The sequence below is a fragment of the Oreochromis niloticus genome, linkage group LG12, assembly GCF_001858045.2.
Source record: "Oreochromis niloticus isolate F11D_XX linkage group LG12, O_niloticus_UMD_NMBU, whole genome shotgun sequence".
Classification (NCBI taxonomy): Eukaryota; Metazoa; Chordata; class Actinopteri; order Cichliformes; family Cichlidae; genus Oreochromis; species Oreochromis niloticus.
In genome coordinates this window covers 9,315,530-9,337,097 of record NC_031977.2, presented here as the reverse complement: position 1 = coordinate 9,337,097, position 21,568 = coordinate 9,315,530, and the positions used below count along the sequence as shown (strand labels likewise).

The following is a 21,568-nucleotide window of genomic DNA, read 5'->3' as shown; positions in this document are numbered from 1 at the left end:
ATAAAGGACCAAATACTAAAAACTCTGATGGATGACAACTGCGTAACCCTAACCCTGCCATGTCATTGATTTTTTTTTTTGCCTTGGTTACTTTCTTTCTTGTTTACAGGACAGGTAGTCTCTTAAAAGCTTAATGACTAACAGGCACATGTTTAATATGAGATACAGACTGGTCTGAGGATTCAGCATGCACTTTCTCTCACGAGTCACCCAGATAAAACGAGCACAAAGAAAGTCAGACGGGGGAGAACTCGCTGTCAGCCCGACCAGTGCATCCAAGATCCTACGAGATCGATGTGAGGGAGGCAGAAAGATGTAGAGTGAGAGCAGGAGCTACCAACTAAGGAGTTGATACTAACAGCTGGCAGCCTACCCACCTAAAAAGGGATGACTGAGTCTAGTCTGGAGAATCAAGCAAGAAAGCCAGGATGAAAGGAGAAGTGCGAGAGATGGAGTCACTAATAAAAGATGGGTGGGTGATGGTAGATGAGTGGATGCGGGACGGGTTGGGGAGGGGGGATTTTGAAACAAGCTGTCACATGAGAAAGAAAGAAAGGGAAACAGAAAAAAGTAAGACAGAGCAATCTAGACTGAAGGAGGAGAGAGGAAAGAAGGAGGCAGCCACATTGCACACTTCAGGCTGTGAATAATTTAGAGGAGCACTGGGGAGACGAGACGAAGATGAACACAAAACACTGGCAGCGTTTGACCTAGAGCTCCAGCTACATCAGTGCACATCACAGAGCGGAGAGCTCTCTCTTCCTCCCTCCCACCCTCTTTCTCTTTTCCCCTCTTTTGCTCTTCATCTGCCTCCCTCTGTGTCAGGGAGGAAACAGCTGTACACTATTCTTGTTTCGCCTCACATTCTATGAAAGTCAACAGAATGGCTGACAACTCAGTTTCATAAGGATCTCTCTCTCTCCCTACTTGCTCTGGGCATGTCAGAAGAGTCAGAAGAGCCTTGCGTATAAAGGATGGATGTGCATCCAGGCTATACATGGCCATAAAGCTGGATACATGTCTGTCTGCAGATGCCCCTGGCATACAAAGGAGTAATGATGCTATCACATGATATCACAAGGAACATTTGCACAGATTTGTGGGATAAAAGCTTCAACTGCAGTTTTAGCCACCTCGCTGCCCAAATGTTTTGTTGTAATTTTGTAATTTATGTTGTTTTGTGCTTTACATGTGCTAAAACTGTTATTTAGCAGTAATAATTTCTTAATCTTTCGCTAATCTTTAACTTTCACTGTTTTAAATGGGATGATTTTGGTCTTATATCTTTGTTAATTGGACATTTTTTGGGTTAACAAGTGATCAAATTATAAATTAGAAAACTAGGAGAATGTGATGTCTAAAGTTAGTGGCAGAACAAGAAAGTAAGAATCGGCTGATTAGTCGTGTACTTTCAGTTATGAAAATATATGAATGCAAGAATTGCGCTTGGCAGATTTTCGCTGTAACAGGTAACTAAATAAAAAGCGGTGAATCTCAAAACTCCAACATGAATTTTCTGTTCATTACTGTTGTTTTAAATACATTTCTAACTGTCATTACATAAAGACAATCTATGTCGGGATCAGTGCTGTGAGCAACAAGGACCGGAAAGTGACAAAACTCATCTTAAGCCAGCAGTAAATAACAGCTGCTTCAAGATTGGAGGTTAAACAGAGATTTCTCATGCCACCTTTGTCGAGGTGCCATAAATCACCTCATCTGCTAACGTGTGTGTCTGTGTGTGTATGATGAAAGGAACACTGGGCATCTGCGGTGGGAGTGGCAGTTGGGCGGACAGAGGGTGATGTGATCAACCCAAAAGGGAGGGGCAATTTATTACTGTAATTAAGGAGCAGTGAGATTAGAGAGGCTGGGTTTGAATATACATATTTATATATACATATAATACATGTCTTCATTTGAAAAAAAATATATAACATGAGATGAGCAAAAACAAAAGGTCTAAAGATGGCAACCAAACAAAACATGAATTAAATCGGTTCCCTCTGCTTATTTTCTCCCTCCCTCCCTCCCTCCTATGCCCTCTCACTCCCTCTCTCACTGTCTCTTGCTCAGTCTGTGTGGTTGATATTAATGGGACGTCCCTTGTTTGTAAATGTGCCAAGTTGTGTGCACCACTGCAGGCTGTCTATTATAGCAGGCCTCTGGGGCAGCTATTCCATATGGCGTCACATATGGTACTCAGCAGCATCAATTAATGTTGTTATAATACTGATTTTTATGAGCCGGGGTTTAAATCCTTTCCTATTTTTTCCCCTAACCCACGCTCCCCTTGTGTTCTCTTCCTAGCACCGCTGTTTCTTTCATTTGTCAAACTGCTTCTCTGCCATACCTCAAACCTTTGACAATCTGACTTCTGAAGACTATCGAGAATACGAAAAGTTTGCTATGCCAAATAAGCTCCTACCAGCTCTGCTGAATGCTGCTCAAAGACCTTGAACACGTCTTTGTTCCTTCTATACTGCAGAACTAAACTATTGCCAATGTGTCAGTATCGTCTTTGAAGCTCAGAATTCGATCAGTAATAACACGGAAAACATGAAAGCTACAAAAACAAGAATTAGACAGGAATTACAGTGTGAAAACCAACTTACATTTGCATCTGTAAGCAGACAACACATTTACAGGACATACTGTAGTTTTGGTCACATTAGGCTAGCATCAGGGACTATTAATGTGTTAAATTAGGTCTGTATTTATGCACAAAGCGATAGGCAGATGGATGTAAGAGCAGAATCTGAGGGGCCCTTTTGTTTCCTGGTGCCTTTGGTGGCGGATCTGACAGGAAGGGAACAAGAGCGTAGCAAAAAGCCTCGCTTAAAAAGCTCCCAGCCACACCAGCCTTGTCAGCGACGCCACAATTAGAGGCTAGATCACTGGCGCTTCCCAGCCAGGAACATCTCACTACCACTCCTCAATGGAGCTCTTTCGTTTGAGGAACACACTCAAAGCAGGATTTTAAAACGGTTCGGATGGCTAATCACTCTCAGGATGAAAGGCCCTGGCGTGTTCGTTTGTCTCAGCATGGGGAGCTTCCCTTGCCGTTTCTCTGTCTCTGATTCTGATTGTTTTTGTTCGTTTCTTTTGCAGCAGGCAGGCGAGGCAGGCGAGCTGGCAGGCAGCGCTGTTTGAAGGTGCAGTCAGACCCAAGTGCAGGCCTGATGCTTTGTAGTGATATTTCCAGCAGCACAATCTCATTACTTTTTGACGTGGCAGATGCATGCAGGGGCGGATTGTCATTTCACGCTGTCAAAAGTTCCATGAGGAAACGGAGACAGGAATGGAACTTCAATGACCTGCACGCCTTTGGCTCATCAACACTGAATATATTAAACCAAATAAGACAGATAAAGCCCCATGAACCAGATACTTAAAGATGCTTTGTAAACTTAATGTCCACTCCCAGGAGTCTTGAGGGAATCGCTTTTCCTGATCTATATCTTTGTAATCAGAACTGTTTCAAAGCTTCGCAAAACCTGTTACTGTGCATTTGAGGAAGCCTAATTAAATACTGTGTACAGAACTGCACAAACACTCAGGCGGCACATATACATATGTAGCTAAGACAAACAGTGCTTTGTGTCTTAAAAGGAAAACTCCTGAGGGCTGCATTCCACACCTCTCAGAAAAGTTTTCACATGGGACAATCACTGGCATCTCCCCCTTTAAAAAGAAACGGAGGATGTCCCTTGGAGTTGATTTCACACGGACTTCTTTCAGAAGAGAAGGAAAATTCACCCTGTTCAAGAAGCTGCCAGGCGCTGATTGAAGCGCCTGGTTACCATGCAGACCTCGGCCTGTTGCTGGGGTGACTGTCCCAAAGTGCTTTCCTGGGTAATTTTCGAGGTCACTGGTTTGAGCACGCCTATGTGGTGCAGATGGGCCCACCCACATTCAAGACCCAGCAGGAGCTCTTTCATTAGGCCCAGTGAATGGCCTCATTCATCCCCTTCACCTCAATTGGTCACGCTGCATCTCTCCAGAGGGCCCAGGACAAACTTTTCTCTCATTCCACTTGCTGATCTTCCACGCACCACCCACCTTAGTCATGCTTCACTTTTGTTCAGGAGCATGTGGTGGCAGGCCTCATCTTTGGCCTCAAACTACCTTAGATGGAGTGAAGGTGGTATGTAACTGACATTACTAAGTTTATCCTACAGAATGACCCAGAAAAGACCAGAGGCTTATATCAGAAATGCCACCGATATAGATTACTGCGGATCACAGACATCTTCTTCTTTGTACAGATCTTCATGACTCATCCCGGAACCATGTTCCGTTAATTTAATTCTTTCTCAGTGCTGAAACAAATGCTGCAGCAGGCTCATTTTATCTCTAACTTGCTGCCCTTTCCACTGAATGCAGCTGCAGTGCTTAGCCATACTAGAGGGTCCTCTGTGGCCTGTCTCTTTTTGACCATCAAGTGAGTCTCAGGTCTAGCCTAGCGAGAAGTGACTAATTGTCTTGAGTTGTTAGTGTGCCTGGAATGAGATCCACTTCACTTGGTGACAGGGTGCACAATAATTTGGTTTCTCCCTTCCTCCTCCCCTCCCTCTCTTTCTCCTTCTTGCAGCAGATTTAGCCCCCCCTGCTTCTCAAGCTACTGAGCTGTAAAATTGAATGGACAGCAGGCAGTATACAGAATGAGACCTGGCATCATGGACGCACTAACCTTGAGGAGGGCCACTGCTGCATGCTGCACCTAAAGAGATGGAGACAGAGCGTCAGCCATGTTGGACTGAGAAAGGTTAAAATGAGGAGGGAGGAAAGGCCAAATGCAGAGAGAAAGGTGGACCTGTGCTAAAGCAACAACACAACAGCTTAGCAAAGCAGGTCTTCATCGGCATGAGGATGGATATACACTCAGAAAGACACCAGTGACTCAACCACAGAAAGACACACATTTTATGAAAACAGTTCATCTTCAAAAGCGCGTTTCCCAGCAGTTTTAACAAAAACTCGTCTTGGTAATGAAATCAACTTGTAGCTACTCTTGGAACAAATCTGAGCAATCAATTAATATGAATCACAAATTCACTGGCTGTGGCTTAGATGTGAACAAATGGAGCCCCAGTCCCTTACAGATGATATTAGTGCTCTGAGCTGCTCTCTCCACGAGAGATTAAGCAGGTTTGTACTCTCCCTGGCGGGCAGCACTCCCCCCTCCAGGGTGCTGCACTATCATTTGCAGGAAAATTACTTCAGTAATGAAGAATCCAGGCCCATAAATCCTCATGGCCTCACCTTCCTTCGCCGCCCAAGTCTTGCTGAACAGCTAGTAAAAATTCCCTTTAAAAAATTCATAGTGCAATTTTGCTCAAATCCCTCCCAGCAAGCACAATTATGGAACTTTCATCTCAATTGATTTATGTCCTGGGTAAAGGGGGGGGAGGTAGAACTCGGTGTAGGCTGGGGAAGAGGGTCGTGATGGAGGGGGGGGCAAGTGGTAAATCACTGCTTTTAAAAGGGAAGGTGTAGGGCCTTTTATCAATTTCAGTGCATGTGTGTTGTGCAGGTGATAGAGAAGTGTATGAATAAGGGGAGGAGGAAGAGGGAAGGAAACATCTGACGGGTTTGAACGCAGAAGTAAAATGGCAAAAAGGAGGGGGCTGCGGCTGGGAGTGGGGGGCGGTTAGTGAGATGGGGGCGAAAGGAGCGGTATTCCACTTGATTAATAACACTAATCAAATTATACAGTGTTCCACTGTGCCCTGAAATCTGGGGCCATAATGTCCTCTAATGGTGAGGTTCATGGAGCTAAACTTCAGAGGGAAAACACAGCGCTGACTGCTGCATGCCTTAATGAAGGCAGTAAAACATCCATTTCCAGAAGCCATGAAATGAAAGGCAAGATTGTAGATGTGCACCCAGTGGCTCCCCCACTGCAAAAAAACGAGAAGGCTGTTAACACAAAAGACGGTGCGGGGCGAGTGAGACAGACAGACAGACAGCAAGAAAGAAGGAGAGCTGCAAGGCCTTAAAAAGAGAAATGACAAGAGAATAATATAAATGAAGACATTTAAAGGGCAAGAGCACCAAGAGTAAGCGGGTATATATAAAGTAAAGGGATGATGAAGTGAGGATAAAAAGACAGATTGGTAGATACTCTTTGTGCGTTCTTTCCAGAGAAGTTCTCATCTGGCACGAAGACAATCATCTGCGTCTGCTGATTATGGATGAGCCAGGCTGCTTTACTATGTCTGTTATACTTAGTGCTGCTGACAGCGACCACAATTCATCACTATTTAGTTGCTGATGCACCTAACCACAGCATCCTCCCTCTCATCTATCTCAATACTACTCCATTAGAGAATTCCTCCGTCCACCCAGGCATGTATTGTGTTGATCCATCTATCCATCTGAATGTCCAGTCGTCCATCCATCCATGAGTACATCCGTCTACTCATTCAACCTGCCATCCATCTGTATGTCCATTCATGCTTTCTTTCATTCATTCATCCCTCCACCCATTATCCATCCATCCGTGTTTACTTTCATCTATCCATTAATCTTCTGTCATTTGTCTGTTGACGATCCAGTCATCTGTCAATCCATCCAGTCTGGGTCAATAAAACGAGCTCACAGTCAGTTAGTTGCTCCAGACAAAAGTCGACTTCTCATTTCTTGGCATTATGCAGCATTAAGCCAGCAGAGCTCCGCTGGCAGTTCCACACTTGTATATTTGACATTAATATCTAAGCAGCATGCAGAAATCACTATGCACTGTGTGGGTGTGTAGTCCAGCAGAAAATTCCTGCTGCATTATAACAAAGTGAAACTCAAACACTCTTAGATTTATACAAAAGCATTATGTTTTGCATTTAATCTACTAAATTGCGCATGCTACCAACAATCAAATCAGGCTTTGCATCTTGAGTAAAGTAAACACTGCTCGTTGTCCTTGGGGCAAAAAAATCATCTGGAGAGCAAGGGGAAAAAAACAACAAAGATGAGAAAACACAGATTGCTATTGTTATTATTATCATAATTACAGCTGTGCTTATCATGCGAGCAGCCTCAATCAGGATGAAATACAGTTTCATTTGATGAAGCTTCCTGTTTTGACTGGCTTGAGTTTGGGAGCCACACACTTGGCTGGCGTGCCAAAAACTCAATCAGGCGCAATTACATAGCCATCAGATAGAAATGTAATTGATTTGAAGGCTGACATGAGATATAACTACATTACAGTGGAGGCACAGTGGGGAGGCTCCTTGGGGACAGGGCCTACGGGGAGCTCATTACCACCAAGCTTTGAATTATTGAGTGCTAAGGCAGTGACATTGAGGAATAGAGGCGGGCGATTGGCTGTAACAGCTCGACAAGTGTTTATCTCAACTTAGAGCAACTTACGACATTCGAAAAAGTTGTCAGTCCATGTAAGTATATTGCAAAGCAAGAAGTTGCAATGGTTTGGAGCTGATGAGAGCATATCACGTCTGCTATTTCCATTCTGAGTATTTGTAACGAGTACAAGAAAAGACACAATACAATGTAAAGTCATGCTTGGGGGTCACTTCTGTACTAGTAACATGTGTTGGGTCACATATTCGGTGCTTTAGCCACTTTTTATTTTGTGGAAACATTGCATATCATGCTAACCTCTGCAGAATTTTCAATGTCGGCTTAGGATGTTACCTTTTAAAATTTACATTCACTTATGCTGCAGCAGATTTTTCTCATTTGGTTTTTGTTTCTGTTAGTGTGGTTGTTTGTGAGCTTGCCCTGTTCAGTTCCCCATTCGCCCTGCAGGTGGTATTTATTCTTCAAGCTCAGGTCCTCTGTCAGAGGCCTGGGAGTGCAGTATCTTTGCTGGTCCTAGAACTGCACCTCTGGACAGAGATCTAGGATATAATTCCTGGGATCTGCTGGAGCCACTCGCCCAGTTTGGGGGTCACTCGCCCGAGTGCTCCGATTACCACGGGGACCACTGTTGACTTCACCCTCCACATCTTTTTGAGCTTCTTGTGTTCCTTCTTCCTGATCACTCGGTATAGCTGCATCTATCACTACTTTTCCTCTGCTTGTCCACCACTACTATGTTCAGTTATTTAGCCATTACCAGTTTGTCTGTCTGTATCTACAGACCTACAGGATTACAGCTTGACTATATGATGATGATAAAAATCCAGGTATATCTTATACACACACACACACACACCTGTATTTTTATTATTTCATCAGAAACCATTTAACCTGCCTTTCTCTTAATGTCACAGACAAAAAGAGCTTAAATTAGGTGGAAATTTCCCTTGAGTCAGAAGGGTTGAAGTGGCCCATCTGCCTGACCCTTACCACTAGCCTACGGGTCGTTTCCCATAAGCGCTGAGCGATGAGTGCTGAGAGGATAAAGATATAAGTCACTGTGGAGGGACTCCTTCATCCCCCAGGAAGTGGTGACTGCCTACCTCTGGGAGAGTTATGCCCTCTAGGCTACTACCACTGATCTTCCTGTGTCTATCTTATTCTTTCTATCACTCCTCTCTCTCTTCTCACACAGCTCTCCTGTGAGCTTTCTCACAAAAATGAGAACTCAATTAATTCAGGCGAAATGAGGACGAGGGAGGAGGAGGTAGAGGCCTGGGGAGCCCAGAGCGACACCGAATGAGAAAGAGGAAAGCCTAACAGAGCCGTTTGCCGATCTGCGGCCTGGAAACAGCAAACTGAGCATGGGGTGACTGTGCATGTGCGTTAGGTCTTCAGCTGAGTTAATCCTGTGTGCACTTTAAATATGGCTGATGGGCAAATGCTCCTCATTGCTGAGGGAGATGTTGGGTAAATAGACAAGTCACAGGAAGCCAGAGACAGGAAAAAGAGCGCAGCCTGAAAGAGCCGAGGACAGAGGCGACATGATTAAAAGCCTGCTGACATTCGGTGCCCAACAAGTTGTCTGTTATATGAATATGATGTTAACTTTATTAACGTTGGTGGCAAACACTGTAAACGTGCAGTTCTAAATAGTTGCACTAGATATTTTAGAAACCTCCGGTCTGTGAAAACTAGGTGAATGGGCTGCATCTATGTCACGTAATGAAGATGTCATGTGACCTATGACCTTGGGATCAAGGGCCTACTGTCGGTGTCACAGATGTAAAGTGCAGCCGTAAAGACATCAATCTTGCGTGAGCTTGGTCAACCTGCTTAATGTTACATTAGGGTGCCGTGAGCAACCACACAGCTCAGCTAATTTTCTTGTAGCCTTGCAGAAAAACTGGCAGAAAACCAGCTCATGGGCTAAGGTTTGAGGTCACCAGTGCATACACAGAAGAACAGGACACACACAAACATACTCAAAGACACACAGACACATAGACTGGAACTATAAAGAGTTATAAAATACACAATATGAGGTGACAGTACGCTACATATGCTAAAACAAAAACCCGACACTTGAGTCGCTTTTTTAAATCTAGACTCTTACTTGAAGCACATAACAAAAAACAAAAAGCAAAACAAATAAAAAACAAATGACCCATTTTTACAAAAGTTATGTTCAGCGCAACAGCGTTATAAAAGTAACCGCTTCCCTGTGACAGACTGTAAATCTCGCAGTATTCAGGGATACTTTTATGTTCCATTTTGACTGCAGTACATATATTACAACATTTTATCAGTCCCAGCTCCAGGACAAGGCTAGTAAAACGCGCGAGTCAGACAGTTCCAAATTTTCATATGATAAATACCTTACTAGCGAGAAGCCAGGATGGGCTGTGGCATTTGGTGTTTCCAAGAAAATCAGTATGCCACTAGTACTCAGAGTGATTGAACAGGCTGTAAACAGAAGCAGCGGACTTGCTCGACACTTTCTGGGAGATACTAATATAGCACTACTTCCAGGAGCTGAACTGTAGGATAGAGGAGGGGTTTTGAAGTTCATGAACTGAGCAGGGAGTGTGAGAGCTCTTAAAATTACCATGTCCCTGTGCACGGCCCGGCGTCCGCATTTAAGTTCAGAGTAAAAGCACAAGACTGCTGAGCAAAGTACGTCAAGTAAGTCATAAGACACCCTTGGTCAATGGCTGATAGTGTTCCTCGCATTAGCCCAAATTAAAATTAGATCTATCTTTAACAATCTAATAAAAAAATGCCATATGATGACACTTTGCCTCATTTATACTTTCCATCTTCTTCCCCCCCAAACCCTCGAGGAGAATTCATTCTCATTTGTTCATGGTGATTGTGAAAGGGCTTCCTTTCTTTTCTTTTTTCTTTGCTCAAGTAGCATGTCAGTATTGTTGCTGTCTGAAAAATTAATCACAGTCAGAGATCATTTTTTCCAGATCTATGTCCAATCAAGAAATTTGGAGACTTCAGCTGGTCTTGTTGATATTGTAGGTCAAATTAGAACCAATAGGAGCATTAAGTACACAATTTAGCACTTTAGCTGGAGGCATGTGTTTGTGTCTTTACCAACATCAGCTGACGTTGATACTTTATTGAGCCTAAGGTTATTACACTAATAGCTGCACTAATATAAAAAAGAAGGTCAGGTTCTTCCATGGCCTGAGTGTAAAGCTTGTTTCTAATGAAGAGAAGTATGGAGCATTTTAGCACTAGGCAAACTCAACATGTTTATTATTTGGCCCAAAATATATCCTGCCTCTTCCCAAGCTCTCGCAGCAAAGCGAACACACTTCAGATGTATTTTACAATCTTATCTTAAAATGTCATCTGTTTGATGACTAATTAATTTTTAATTTAAGACGGCGTTTTCACAGAAATGTAACAGGAAGGAGGGCGAGCAGGCAGTGAGAGTTTAAGCTCTGCAGCTATAGCAGTTTCGTTGGTGGTGAGCCGTTGTGAAAATGTGAGAAAAACCACAACCTATGTGCCTATTGTGCAAACATGTGAAACCACAAGGGTGCCATGAGTTGCTAAAAGAGCAGGTTATCTATATATGGGGTTAAGCCACAGCTCCACACAAACTGAAAGTTAGTTCTGTGAAATACATGTTTAGTTTTCAAGCCTCTGACAGCGGAAAAAACCTGATATGTGAGGAGAAACATGAAAAAAAGCCAGACTGGTAACCACACAGCAGCAGGTTACTAAACAATCTATTAAGTTAAAAGACTTTCCTAAAAGTCAAAACTAAAGGGTACTGTTTGGAATAAAGTTGCTTAACCCTCAAAAAGAGTCTCAGAGACTTTGTCGAGAAACTCTGGTGCTGTTATGGAGGCACTCGATGTCATAACAACCTGAAGAGATACTTCCTCTTGAAAAAAATGAAACGATGCGGCATAACAGACGAGTACGCCGTGTGCCTGACAATGAAGCTTTTAGCCCTATTCTGTGAACGCACCGCTCCATCCCCAGACACATGCACTACTTCTCCTCTGACCTGAACACGAAACCTGGACAAGAAACACTACGCAACAATTTGGTTTTGTTTGTCCCCCTGGGGCCTTCCTGGCTCTCGGAAATCTTACCCTGGCATTCGCCATAATCCCCCGAGAATGAAACCAAGGCCCAGCAGCACAGACAAAGCACCAGGTGATTGTATATCTGTGACAGACCACCGTAGTAGCCTCTAAAAGTGGCCCCCGTGACACCAATAACTTGACGTCCCTTCTCCTGTTCCACGCTTGGCCTCAAGGGTTGCCCCGTATCGACTTACATCTAGCCAGCTACCTTTGAATAACAAGAGCTGCATCAACGTTAACTGACTCAATTGAGAAGAACTGCACACAGTTAATCTGGCTTTTGGCTGGTGCTGGCAGAGTAGATGACATCGGTGTCTGGAGCTGGAGAGTATCAGTTGACCTAGACTAATTATTCATAAGGCCTTGTTGTGATGGCTGCTGCAGTCAGTTCAGACAGGAGCGGCTGAAAGGAAAGCATATACCAATCTGTCAAAGACGGGGCTCAAACAGCTGGGGACCTACAAGAAACTATGAATGAAAATCTGAAACCTAGAAAGCAAAACAATGTCATTAAGAACAGTCAGCACTCTTTTGTGTAGCAGCCGTACAAGATTGTATATGATGAAGTGAAGAATACGACTTAACAGGGTCGCTCATGCATGGCTAATAGAGAACGATGAATTGCCTTAAATAATAGCACACTCCATATCCTCACAACCAAGAGCAGACATTGCCTTGAAATTTGTAATAACAGTAATTGTGATTTCAACCAATAGTCCTCCAATACAGTAATAAATACACGCTGTGTTGCCTGTGACGAGTCTACTAAAAAAGCATCTGCTGGCAAAGCCTGAATTTCACTCTTGCACAGAAGGCATTTAAAATGTCCAGATGTCTGTGAAAATTTTCTGGGAAACACTAAATCTTTGACTGAAGCATAAACTTAATGATTAGAACGCTCGCAAGGAAAGGAAAGAGAACGCGGTTCAACTTCAAGCTCAGACGAGCCGCTTTCTCACCTCTATTTACAATCAAAAATGAACCGCGGCAATGTGTACCCACAAGCACACATACAAAAGGGGCACTTATGTGCAAGCACAATAGCGTGGCAATTAGCGGCTAGAGAGGAGAAATGCTGGATCGGTTACAGTTGTTGAATGTTAATTACAGCGTTTTACGGCATTGAGGAGATAACGAGTTAGCGCCTGGTGACAGCAGCGACATGTCCTTTAACGAGAGCCGTGGAAATTTATGAAACTTGAGATCAGGGACAATGAGGCGTTACTGGCTTGTCAGGCGCTCTTCTGCTCACCCTCCCTTTGTCCTAATGAAGGCAGACATTTGTTTCTTCCTCTTCCTCAGTGCCCCTGCACTGTTAGCCTGAAATGATTATTGTTCATCTAGGAAAGGTAAAAATCAGCTGCTTGGGATTCTGTCCTTGTCAACTCTAAATACCTTATCCTCGCACAGCACCGCTGCTATTGTCTAATCAGTTTCTGTTACAGTCGTAAGGTTGGAGAAAAACAACCACAAAACATGTGGACACGTAGCCAAAGATAAACATGGGGTCATATTAGAGATAATTCCTTGTCTGGCGCAGGAAACGTAGCCGCTAGGCAGACAATTGTGAGTGACCATTCATTCCTGTCTTTTTAAATAGCCAGGGATCGAGAGCTTGGTAAAATCCGCGAGGTTAATGTGGTCATGTTGTGAAGCCTGGTTTGGAATTTAGGTTAATGGAATCATTGATAGGGCTCAGCTCTAATGCCTGCAATGCTTAAGAGGATCCATACTTTATGATTTAGACAAATCCTGTGACATTCTTCAAAGTTTCCCCTGCTGACCTTGGCAAAACAGACAGAGGCACACACGGGAGTGTGAGGATTTCTCTGGGACTTTACAGCCGCTGCTAAGTAGAATCCCCCAGGCTTTATCAACGCCTGAATGGAATATTACATCAGTTACACTGGGGCAAACATGGGCCCCAGTGGAAATATTAAGAGTAATAAACATGTAAAGAGAGCCTGTTTTCCCCTCTTCCCTGGCAAATTACTCTAAAGAATTTGAACAAGAATGTACAGTAAAATGGGGAATTCTTGAAATTGTAGCTCATGTCTAGACTCGGACTCGAAACCCCCCCAAAAATGCACTCCTCTGACTTCACAAGACTTAGCTGTGGTCATGTTATTTATATCATACACCAAAGTGACCCCACTTTATTGCAGCTGTATTTCTAATAAGGAATGCAATTATGATGCTTGAGAGAATGTAAATGTCGTGATTTAACCTCTAATCTTTTCAGTATTGCTGCTGGCCTGCTACCAACACTTGTGCTGGGAAAAACGGTCATTTAAGTGGGCCTGGAAGAAGAAGAGTGACTAACCTGCTGGTGAGAGCAAGGGAAGATCTTTTAAAACCAAAGAAGATGGTGTTCAGATGTCAATAAAAACAGGTGTTAACCAGCTTAGCTGAGATGTTAAGAGCTTGGATAATCCTAGCCTGGATCCAAGAGGGATCCTGCTCTGGAATACTAATGCTTAGGATGCACTGTTAAATCTCACACAGTTGATTAGGGGACTGGATTGGATTGGGCCTGCTGCTACAGGACATCAAAGCTCAATTTGCATTTGCTAACAATTACCAAGAATTATAGAATAAGAACTGTACACGTATAAATGCCAGCTAATTAGAATTATGGGTCATCCAGGTTCACAATCAGCTACTGCGCCGTCAAAAGATTAGTCACCCCATGCTCTGACTTGCCTCATCCTCTTTGCTTTTGAGAGCTCAAATAAAAATGAATATTAGTTCACATGGCGTTGTTTCTACAAGTTTAAGCCTCTGTATATAAATAAATAAAAAACAACCTCAGCCAACTGCAGAGCTTTCATGCCAACAGCTACAGAAATGCAGCTCCAGTCCAATCAAAGTTACCCATAGGCCAGAAAAGCAACAGCACGCCTGTGGGCACCACCCTCAGGCAAGCAAACTTAGGGGGTGGGCGTAGGGGTGTGCAGGGGAGCTGTTCAGCTTTGCAGATCCTGTCGGTTAGATCTGACTATATCAGAACTGTGGTATTAGTAGGAAAAATATGGTTTTCTTGATTGCAGTGCTTTCCAGTGATAAAATGATGTGCTTGTTGGGTTACATCCTGTGGAAACGGTGTCAAGCCCATAAACCTTGTTTTGGTGCAGATACATGAAAGAGCTACGCTCTTCCTTCCTCTCTGGCAGCCTCACAGTAGATTTCGATGAGCTTTAAGATGAAGAAACCAGCGAAATATCAGAGTTTTGTCGAGGTTCTGTGATTTCTCTGTGATTTCTTTGCTTTGTCTCTTTGTCTGTATGTAAGCAGGATTACTAACAAAGTTATGGATGGATGCACATTTAATGTTTTACTAGAGGAGGGGCTTAGAAATGTCCAGCTGCAGCTGTCCTGCTGGATCCGGGGACTCTATTCATCCTTGATGTAGGGGAAACTTTAAACCTTGGTGTAGGTGTACAGTCTGGAACTGATCCTGTTGTGTGCAGATTAGTAGCTGTAGAAAAGATCTGACAGTGACAACCTCTGCCTCTTAGTCTGTTAGATGGTAAATCACAAGCGACTTTCTTGAGGTAGTTAATTTATTTAAAAAAATCATCTTTTTAGAAGCAAACTGAAAAGTTCTGCAAGATTTATAATTTCAAAGAACTGCAGTTCTTAATACGAACCTACTGTAATAATGAAACGCTATAAGCACTCAAGAGCAATTTACGTCACTGAGGGGCAGATACATCAAAGTACTGCACTGGTGAATGTGCTCATTTTCAGCTCAGAACTTATCTCAGTACAAACAGATAGCACCTAAAGGGAAGGAATCACCTAAAACACTAAAGAGAGAACATCTTCACAAGGAAGAATGAGCCCAAAGAAGAATAAGCAACAAACACGGTCTCCTCTTTTAAATAGAATTCCAAAGCGAGTAAACACACTCCATCTTTCCCTCAAACCACCACCTTGTTTTTAAAATCCTTCATCAAGCTCCAGAATGAGACATCCATTTGGACAAAACAGATAAAAAAAAAACCCCAAAACAAAACAAACAAACAAAAAAAAAACATGCGACACTCATCTGTTTCACTTAATCTACTTTTAATGTACCACCTGGTCTGCTACATACATTCATATACTCTTACATGCCACTCCATAATCAAATCAGCATTTGGTGTCAGGGTGGCTTGTGGTTCAGGCTGTTCTCATTTGTAAACACCACCTGCCAGTTCTCACTCCTCTTCACTTGCCGGGTGACATTAGCACAAGCGTGAAATGTGATTTTGCACCGAGCACATCTGAGCCTGCCGACCTGGAAAACAGGCAGAAATAATCTACGGTCACCTAAGTCAGAGGGAGCTGTCATGCATTACACAGAACACAGACACTGGCAACTAATAATAAGCTGCCAGGTCCTGCTCTGAGTAACTTGGGATGGTTGACTCCTGTGGCCCCTCTGACAATTTGTCTCTTTTTCTTTTGCCACACATTTCCACAGTTACTTTGGCTGTTTCATTGTCTGCCAGTTCCCTTTTAAATGCAGAATCAGGCCTTCGTTTTTACTGTGTGGTTGTGCACTTTTGGACTAAACTCTAACTGGTGTCCTTATTTGATAAGCATTATATTGCATTTCATGCACGCCACCCTGCTGGCCACTCTGGCTACTCAGCCACAAAGTCATGATCATAATAAAGTCATGATCACTTAAACTGAGCTATTTATCTGAAATCTTAGAGTATCACACAACCCGGCAAGATCAACAATGAGAGTTTTTATGCTGCATGACGACGCTTCACGCCTTCTGCACGATCACGTATTCACTGACAAAGTACTTAAACCACAATCAGAAACAACACACATTTAGCACTTTTATGTCACGTACGCACAATGCACAGTAACACGGACGACAGATATATCACCTTTAAGCTGCTGGCATCTTGCCTTTTGATGAATGTCAACAAAGCAGTTAGCAGGGAGGAAATGAGAAAAAGAGAGAGACCAGAGGAGAGAAGAGGGGGGAAAGAACACACAATTATAAAAGCTTCATTTCTTCAGAGAACCATAAAGTCTCGTCCCAGAAGGGCAGCTGAGCACAAATCAATTTCTTTCAGTCGATTACAAGCACTGAGGTTCTAACCTTCATTTGTGAGTCTAATACTCCAACAGTTATGTAGAACACATACCAATTAAGCAATTCTGCGGAATAAGAGGGCCATGAACTGACGCGATTATGGAGGCCGGGCCCCTGGGGAGGTCGGGTTATCGGCTCAGGAGCAGGAAGGATGAGGGGAGCAGGAGCAGAGGATGGAGAGAAAAATGGTGAAGGAGGAGGAGAGATGGAAGCCGAGGAAAAAAGTCATTTATTAAGTCTAATACTCTGTGAAATGTTCCCATGGTAATAAGGCGGGGAGCTTGCGTTAATATCAGGGAGCCATGCAGAAAAGGTCACTCGATATCTGTACCGCCCACCGGGGTCGTGCTGACGGGAGCTGCTCAAACACATCTGATAATGCTCTCAGCGTCGTCACTCAGTGCCAGAGGTCGAGAGGATGGGAGCTTGGGGAAAGGTGCCATTTGTGGAAATTGCACTGATGTACCACTGTGCTCTGACACAGTTCTCGGTGCGAGCCTTGGCTCTGTGCAGGCAGCCGCACCATGACTGTACAGAATAAGCACGATGACACCAAGTCAAAGATTATGGGGGATAAATACAAGTCTCTGTGCCGTATTATGCTTTCCAATAAGTTTCTGATTTCGCAATCATTCACACCCACAATGGCATCAATATACAGGAAAAGCAGCCGGCATCTTCCTTCCGATTTTCAATATGTGTTTGCACACAGCGTCATGAAAGGAAATGCATTAGAGGCACTCTCCATCTTTCTATTGTCACAAGCTAAATCTGATGCCATTTTCCTCTTGATTTAAAGAGGCTGAATGCATCTCTCCAGATATGTGGGGATCAACACATTGTCATTCACTGCTGAGATGCACCTTAACCACCGCCCTCGCTGCCAGAAGATTTATGGTAATTCCTGATAGCATGTGATAGGATGCAGCCCATAAACCCATGTGAGGTATGTGTTTCTATGGTAACCCTTCTCTCTATTCGCTAGCCCTATGCACCTTGGCGTTTTTACTTTTTTCCCTGCATTGTAGGCACTGTCTATCTGAATGCCAGCGGTAGGAATGAGATGCAGATTTGTGGCAAAGCAAAGACACAGATGTTTCCTCATTGCCTTTTAATCTGCTATTCCCTCAGCGCCTGGCAAGAAACACTCCCCCTTTAGAATGGTAATTGGACGAGATGAATAATAAACAAAACGAAAACAGACCGATGTTTATGGGGAGCGTTTTAACACTTTGGAATGATCACACTTTATGGCTATTATTAGCGCAGAGACTAAAGCAAGTGCTGCTTCTTGTGGGAATAATAAAGGACAGAGCTTTAACTTGTCTAATCAGGAGACCTATCAGGGTCTGGCAGAGGACGCCAGCGCTGTGCTCATTAAGGCAGAGCAGCTCACAGTTCATCACTACCTTTGTTTTTCTTACTCATTTCCTCCCTGTTCCCCAAAGTCATTTTACAGTAAAACACACCAGCCATCTAATCGAATACAAAATTGCATTCATATGCTTCGAATTACAAAATTAATAGATCCATTTACATGTCGTCATCCACATTTTTGGCTTTCTAAGTATCTGCCATCCACATGTTTACCATTTGGTCAGTAAAATCACCTTGAACTCGCTAGATTGATTGCTTGCAAATTTAAGATAATGATTTCATTACGTGCTGTCTGGCCTGATGAGTGCCTTTTCTTCGTTTCCCATCCAGCCGAACATCAAGCAAGTGCTCTGTGTATTTGTTGACAGTGGTGAGATAAGTGTGGATATTTAGACAGCATGTGATATCAGAAAACCGGCTATTTGCATGAAAGACCTGTCCCTCTTTCTCCCCGGAGAGCTTTATAACAGGAGGATATTTCAAACGCTATCAAATGTGCCAAACATTTACTTTGATAACTCCATCCGATGGATCCCTGGATTTAATGGCAGCAATCTGAGAGTGCTGAGACACATGCCTGGAGCACAAACAATAATGGAATAGAAATGTGAGGAAGGGATGAATAAAATCTCTTTTAAACGTTCATAAATAATGCACCTTGTGGACCTAGAGAGTTGTTGCCTATTTAACAATGCATGCCTCTTCCTGGTTTCTGTGCAGGCGGAGATGCAAACACAGCGTGCATTGTGGGTCAACATGGAGGAAGACAGCCTAGCGCTCCCTCGACCCTCTAAACCTCGGCTTCCACACCCCCCTGTGGAGCGAGTGCTCCCCACGGCAAATTGTCAGTCACGTGACGATGGCATCAGCAACTGCATTTTCTCATTGCGCCGAAAACCGTAATGACAAAAGGGAAATTTACAAAATGACCGAGTGCTTGCCAAAATGAGGGAGAAGATTTGAGAAAATGGGAGAAAAACAAAGTGCAGGACTAATTATCCAATTAATGTGCAATTAAGCCCGTGCAGCCTAATGGTCTGTGTTGGATTTGGTAATAGCTCTACCAGACTGAGGAGCCTATTAAACTAACTGTAGGCTGCTGTACAGAGCAGACAGATTCAAAACAATGTCTCAGCGAAGGGGCCCACTAGTCGGATGTTACAATTACAGCAGCTGTCTACATTATCACTTAATATAAAAAATGTATGTTGTACTATGAGCTCAGGCATGCTGACTCTAAATGTGCGGGGAACCAAAAATATATAAAAAAATCAACCCCGACACCCCCACCCCCGACACATAATTCAACAAAGCATTTCATTAAGATTTTCATTATCTGCCATAGCAGAGTTTGCTAATAAATGCTAATTGTATTCAAGCTAATATTTAATCACACACAATTTCTCCAGTCAACTCAGTTTGAGGAAATACTAATTCTAATGAATGCGTTTACAGTGCATTTTATGAACTTCAGCACAGGCGAAGTAAAGAGAGGAAATAGGGAATGATGTTCAAAAGTGCTTTTTCAACTATGAGCTTTATTAGCTTTGACTTATTTCCTACCCTAATGAGATCCTCTTGGAGGGATATTTTCGTACAATTAATAATGCACACAGAATAATCAGAAGCATAAATATTTATCAGTCTGTGTGTCTGTCTAGTATAGGATGTGGTGAGTTCAGGCAAACCCATTGAAGCAATGTGCTGCAGCCTTATTATCGTTACACTGTAATCCAAGCATTATCGAAATCAGGTGCACATCTGGAATTATTGGATGATTTTTTTTCTCTCAATCCGAATGAAAAATAAATAATCGAATACAAAGTAATGGTTTAATGGTTTTAATGCCAAATACTGGTTCGCTATTCTAGAAGCAACATACTTGCTTCTAGAATAGATTTTCTGAACGCGACAATAGCTCAATAGTGTGAGCGCAATCACAGGCGTAGTCAGTTCATTTCAGTATCTGATGCAAAAAATAGACGTTCTTCTTTTTAGTGCTACTAACCCAGATCGTGCACTTGATTTAAACATTCTCCTTCTTTTTTTGCAACTCGAGAGAGAAACTCCCAAAAATCCATATGCAGCAGAATCGCTGGTACATTCACTATATTCCTGATGTGTGAATGTAGTTATTTGCCACATGTTATCTTGATTTTCTGACCAAATGTCTCATCTCTCAAATTAAGTCTCAGAAGAATCTAAGCAATTACATGATTAAAACATCTTCGACTGTCCAATTTGGAAAATTACAAGCATCATCCAGTTCAGCCGGTGTGCTTCTGGGAAACGCTGCATTGCAACAATACTGTAGCTTATTTTATCCACCAGAGGCAGCACTGAGTCATTTTAGGTCTGTTAATGAATATGTTTGTTTGTTTTCTTTAACTTTACATTTTCATGAATAATCAGCATTACAAGTCACTAAAAAGTTTCACTTTGATCTACAGGTTTAATCGTGGGAGTGAAGAAAATGCTTATTTTCCTCCAGATAACCATTTAAGACATGGCTCTATACCAATGTTAGTCGGCAACTGTGTTACAACACAGTAAATGTGGACAAATGCATCCATAAACTGGGAGTATCTTAAAAATCCCAATGAAACTAGAGTAACATTTAACAAGTATTACTTCTCAGAGCCACGCTAAAGAGCAGTCGATGAAGTTGTGTCTACCAAAAAACCCAAGAATTATTGGTTTTAATCAGTGTAATGGACTATATAAATGTGATCGGCGTGATTGTGTAACAGTATTTGGATGTCTTCATTGCTGTTCCACAACCGAAACTATTATCCCAGTCACGAGTTACAGATACTAGCTATCAAACAGCCGCAGTCATTCGAGTGATACCAGGCTGAACTCTCGTTTCCTTTGATCAACCAGCATAAAGTGCAAGTATTGCTAGAACTCACACAACCACAATAAAATTAAATGGACAGTGGTAGCCAAGTTCAGATAAGACTCATATAACTCATATAAACAGAACGTTACTCAACATGTCAGAGCTGATCGTGAGTGTCCACCATGCTGCAGCTATTGTTCAAATACATTCAAAGCAGCCAGGAATCTTTCAGGGTCTTGTACAGTCATCTACCTCTTAGCTCACATTTGACTAACTTGGCTTTTTCCTCTATGACCATGCAGGCTGAGCCGTGATTCAGCCCCAAGTCTTCAGGTATCTGCCTCCTCAGCCTGCAGAGGCCAATGTCAACACAATGGAGCAGAGGTTGAAAGACAATCAGGTTTGAGATGGGATTTAATTCCGGTTCAGAACCAGCGTAATGGAGTGTCTGTGTCTGGGTGAGCGATGGATTGTGAGGCAATGGTGTCCCTGGAGCCCGGGGCCCTCTGACTGCAGCCATCTGGAGTTGATCTCTATCTTGCTCACCTCAAAGCTCGACATAAAATGGCAGTCACTTCTCTCCCTGACTTCTTCTTTCTCTCTCTCTTAGTTCAAGGTATGTAAACAATCAGATACGCTCTGTCTGGCCATGATTCTCTAATTTCTTGTCTTATTGCCTCTAATCAGCCCTTCACCGGTTTAATTATCTGTAACTTGTGGTATTTGGCCCGCTTGGATTACACTCCCATACGTCAGCCTCCTGCAGCGTCTATTTTTCTTTAAGTTGCATTTAAACATGTCAAATAT

General features: G+C 42.9%; 1 protein-coding gene across 1 annotated transcript in view; it reads right to left on the bottom strand.

The window, feature by feature from the left end:
• fbrsl1 (fibrosin-like 1) overlaps positions 1-21,568 on the bottom strand; it is a 276,488-nt gene that overhangs the window by 95,047 nt on the left and 159,873 nt on the right. Inside the window, 1 exon segment of the mRNA XM_025897124.1 lies at positions 4,694-4,723. Within this exon segment, the coding sequence (XP_025752909.1) occupies positions 4,694-4,723 (30 nt within the window).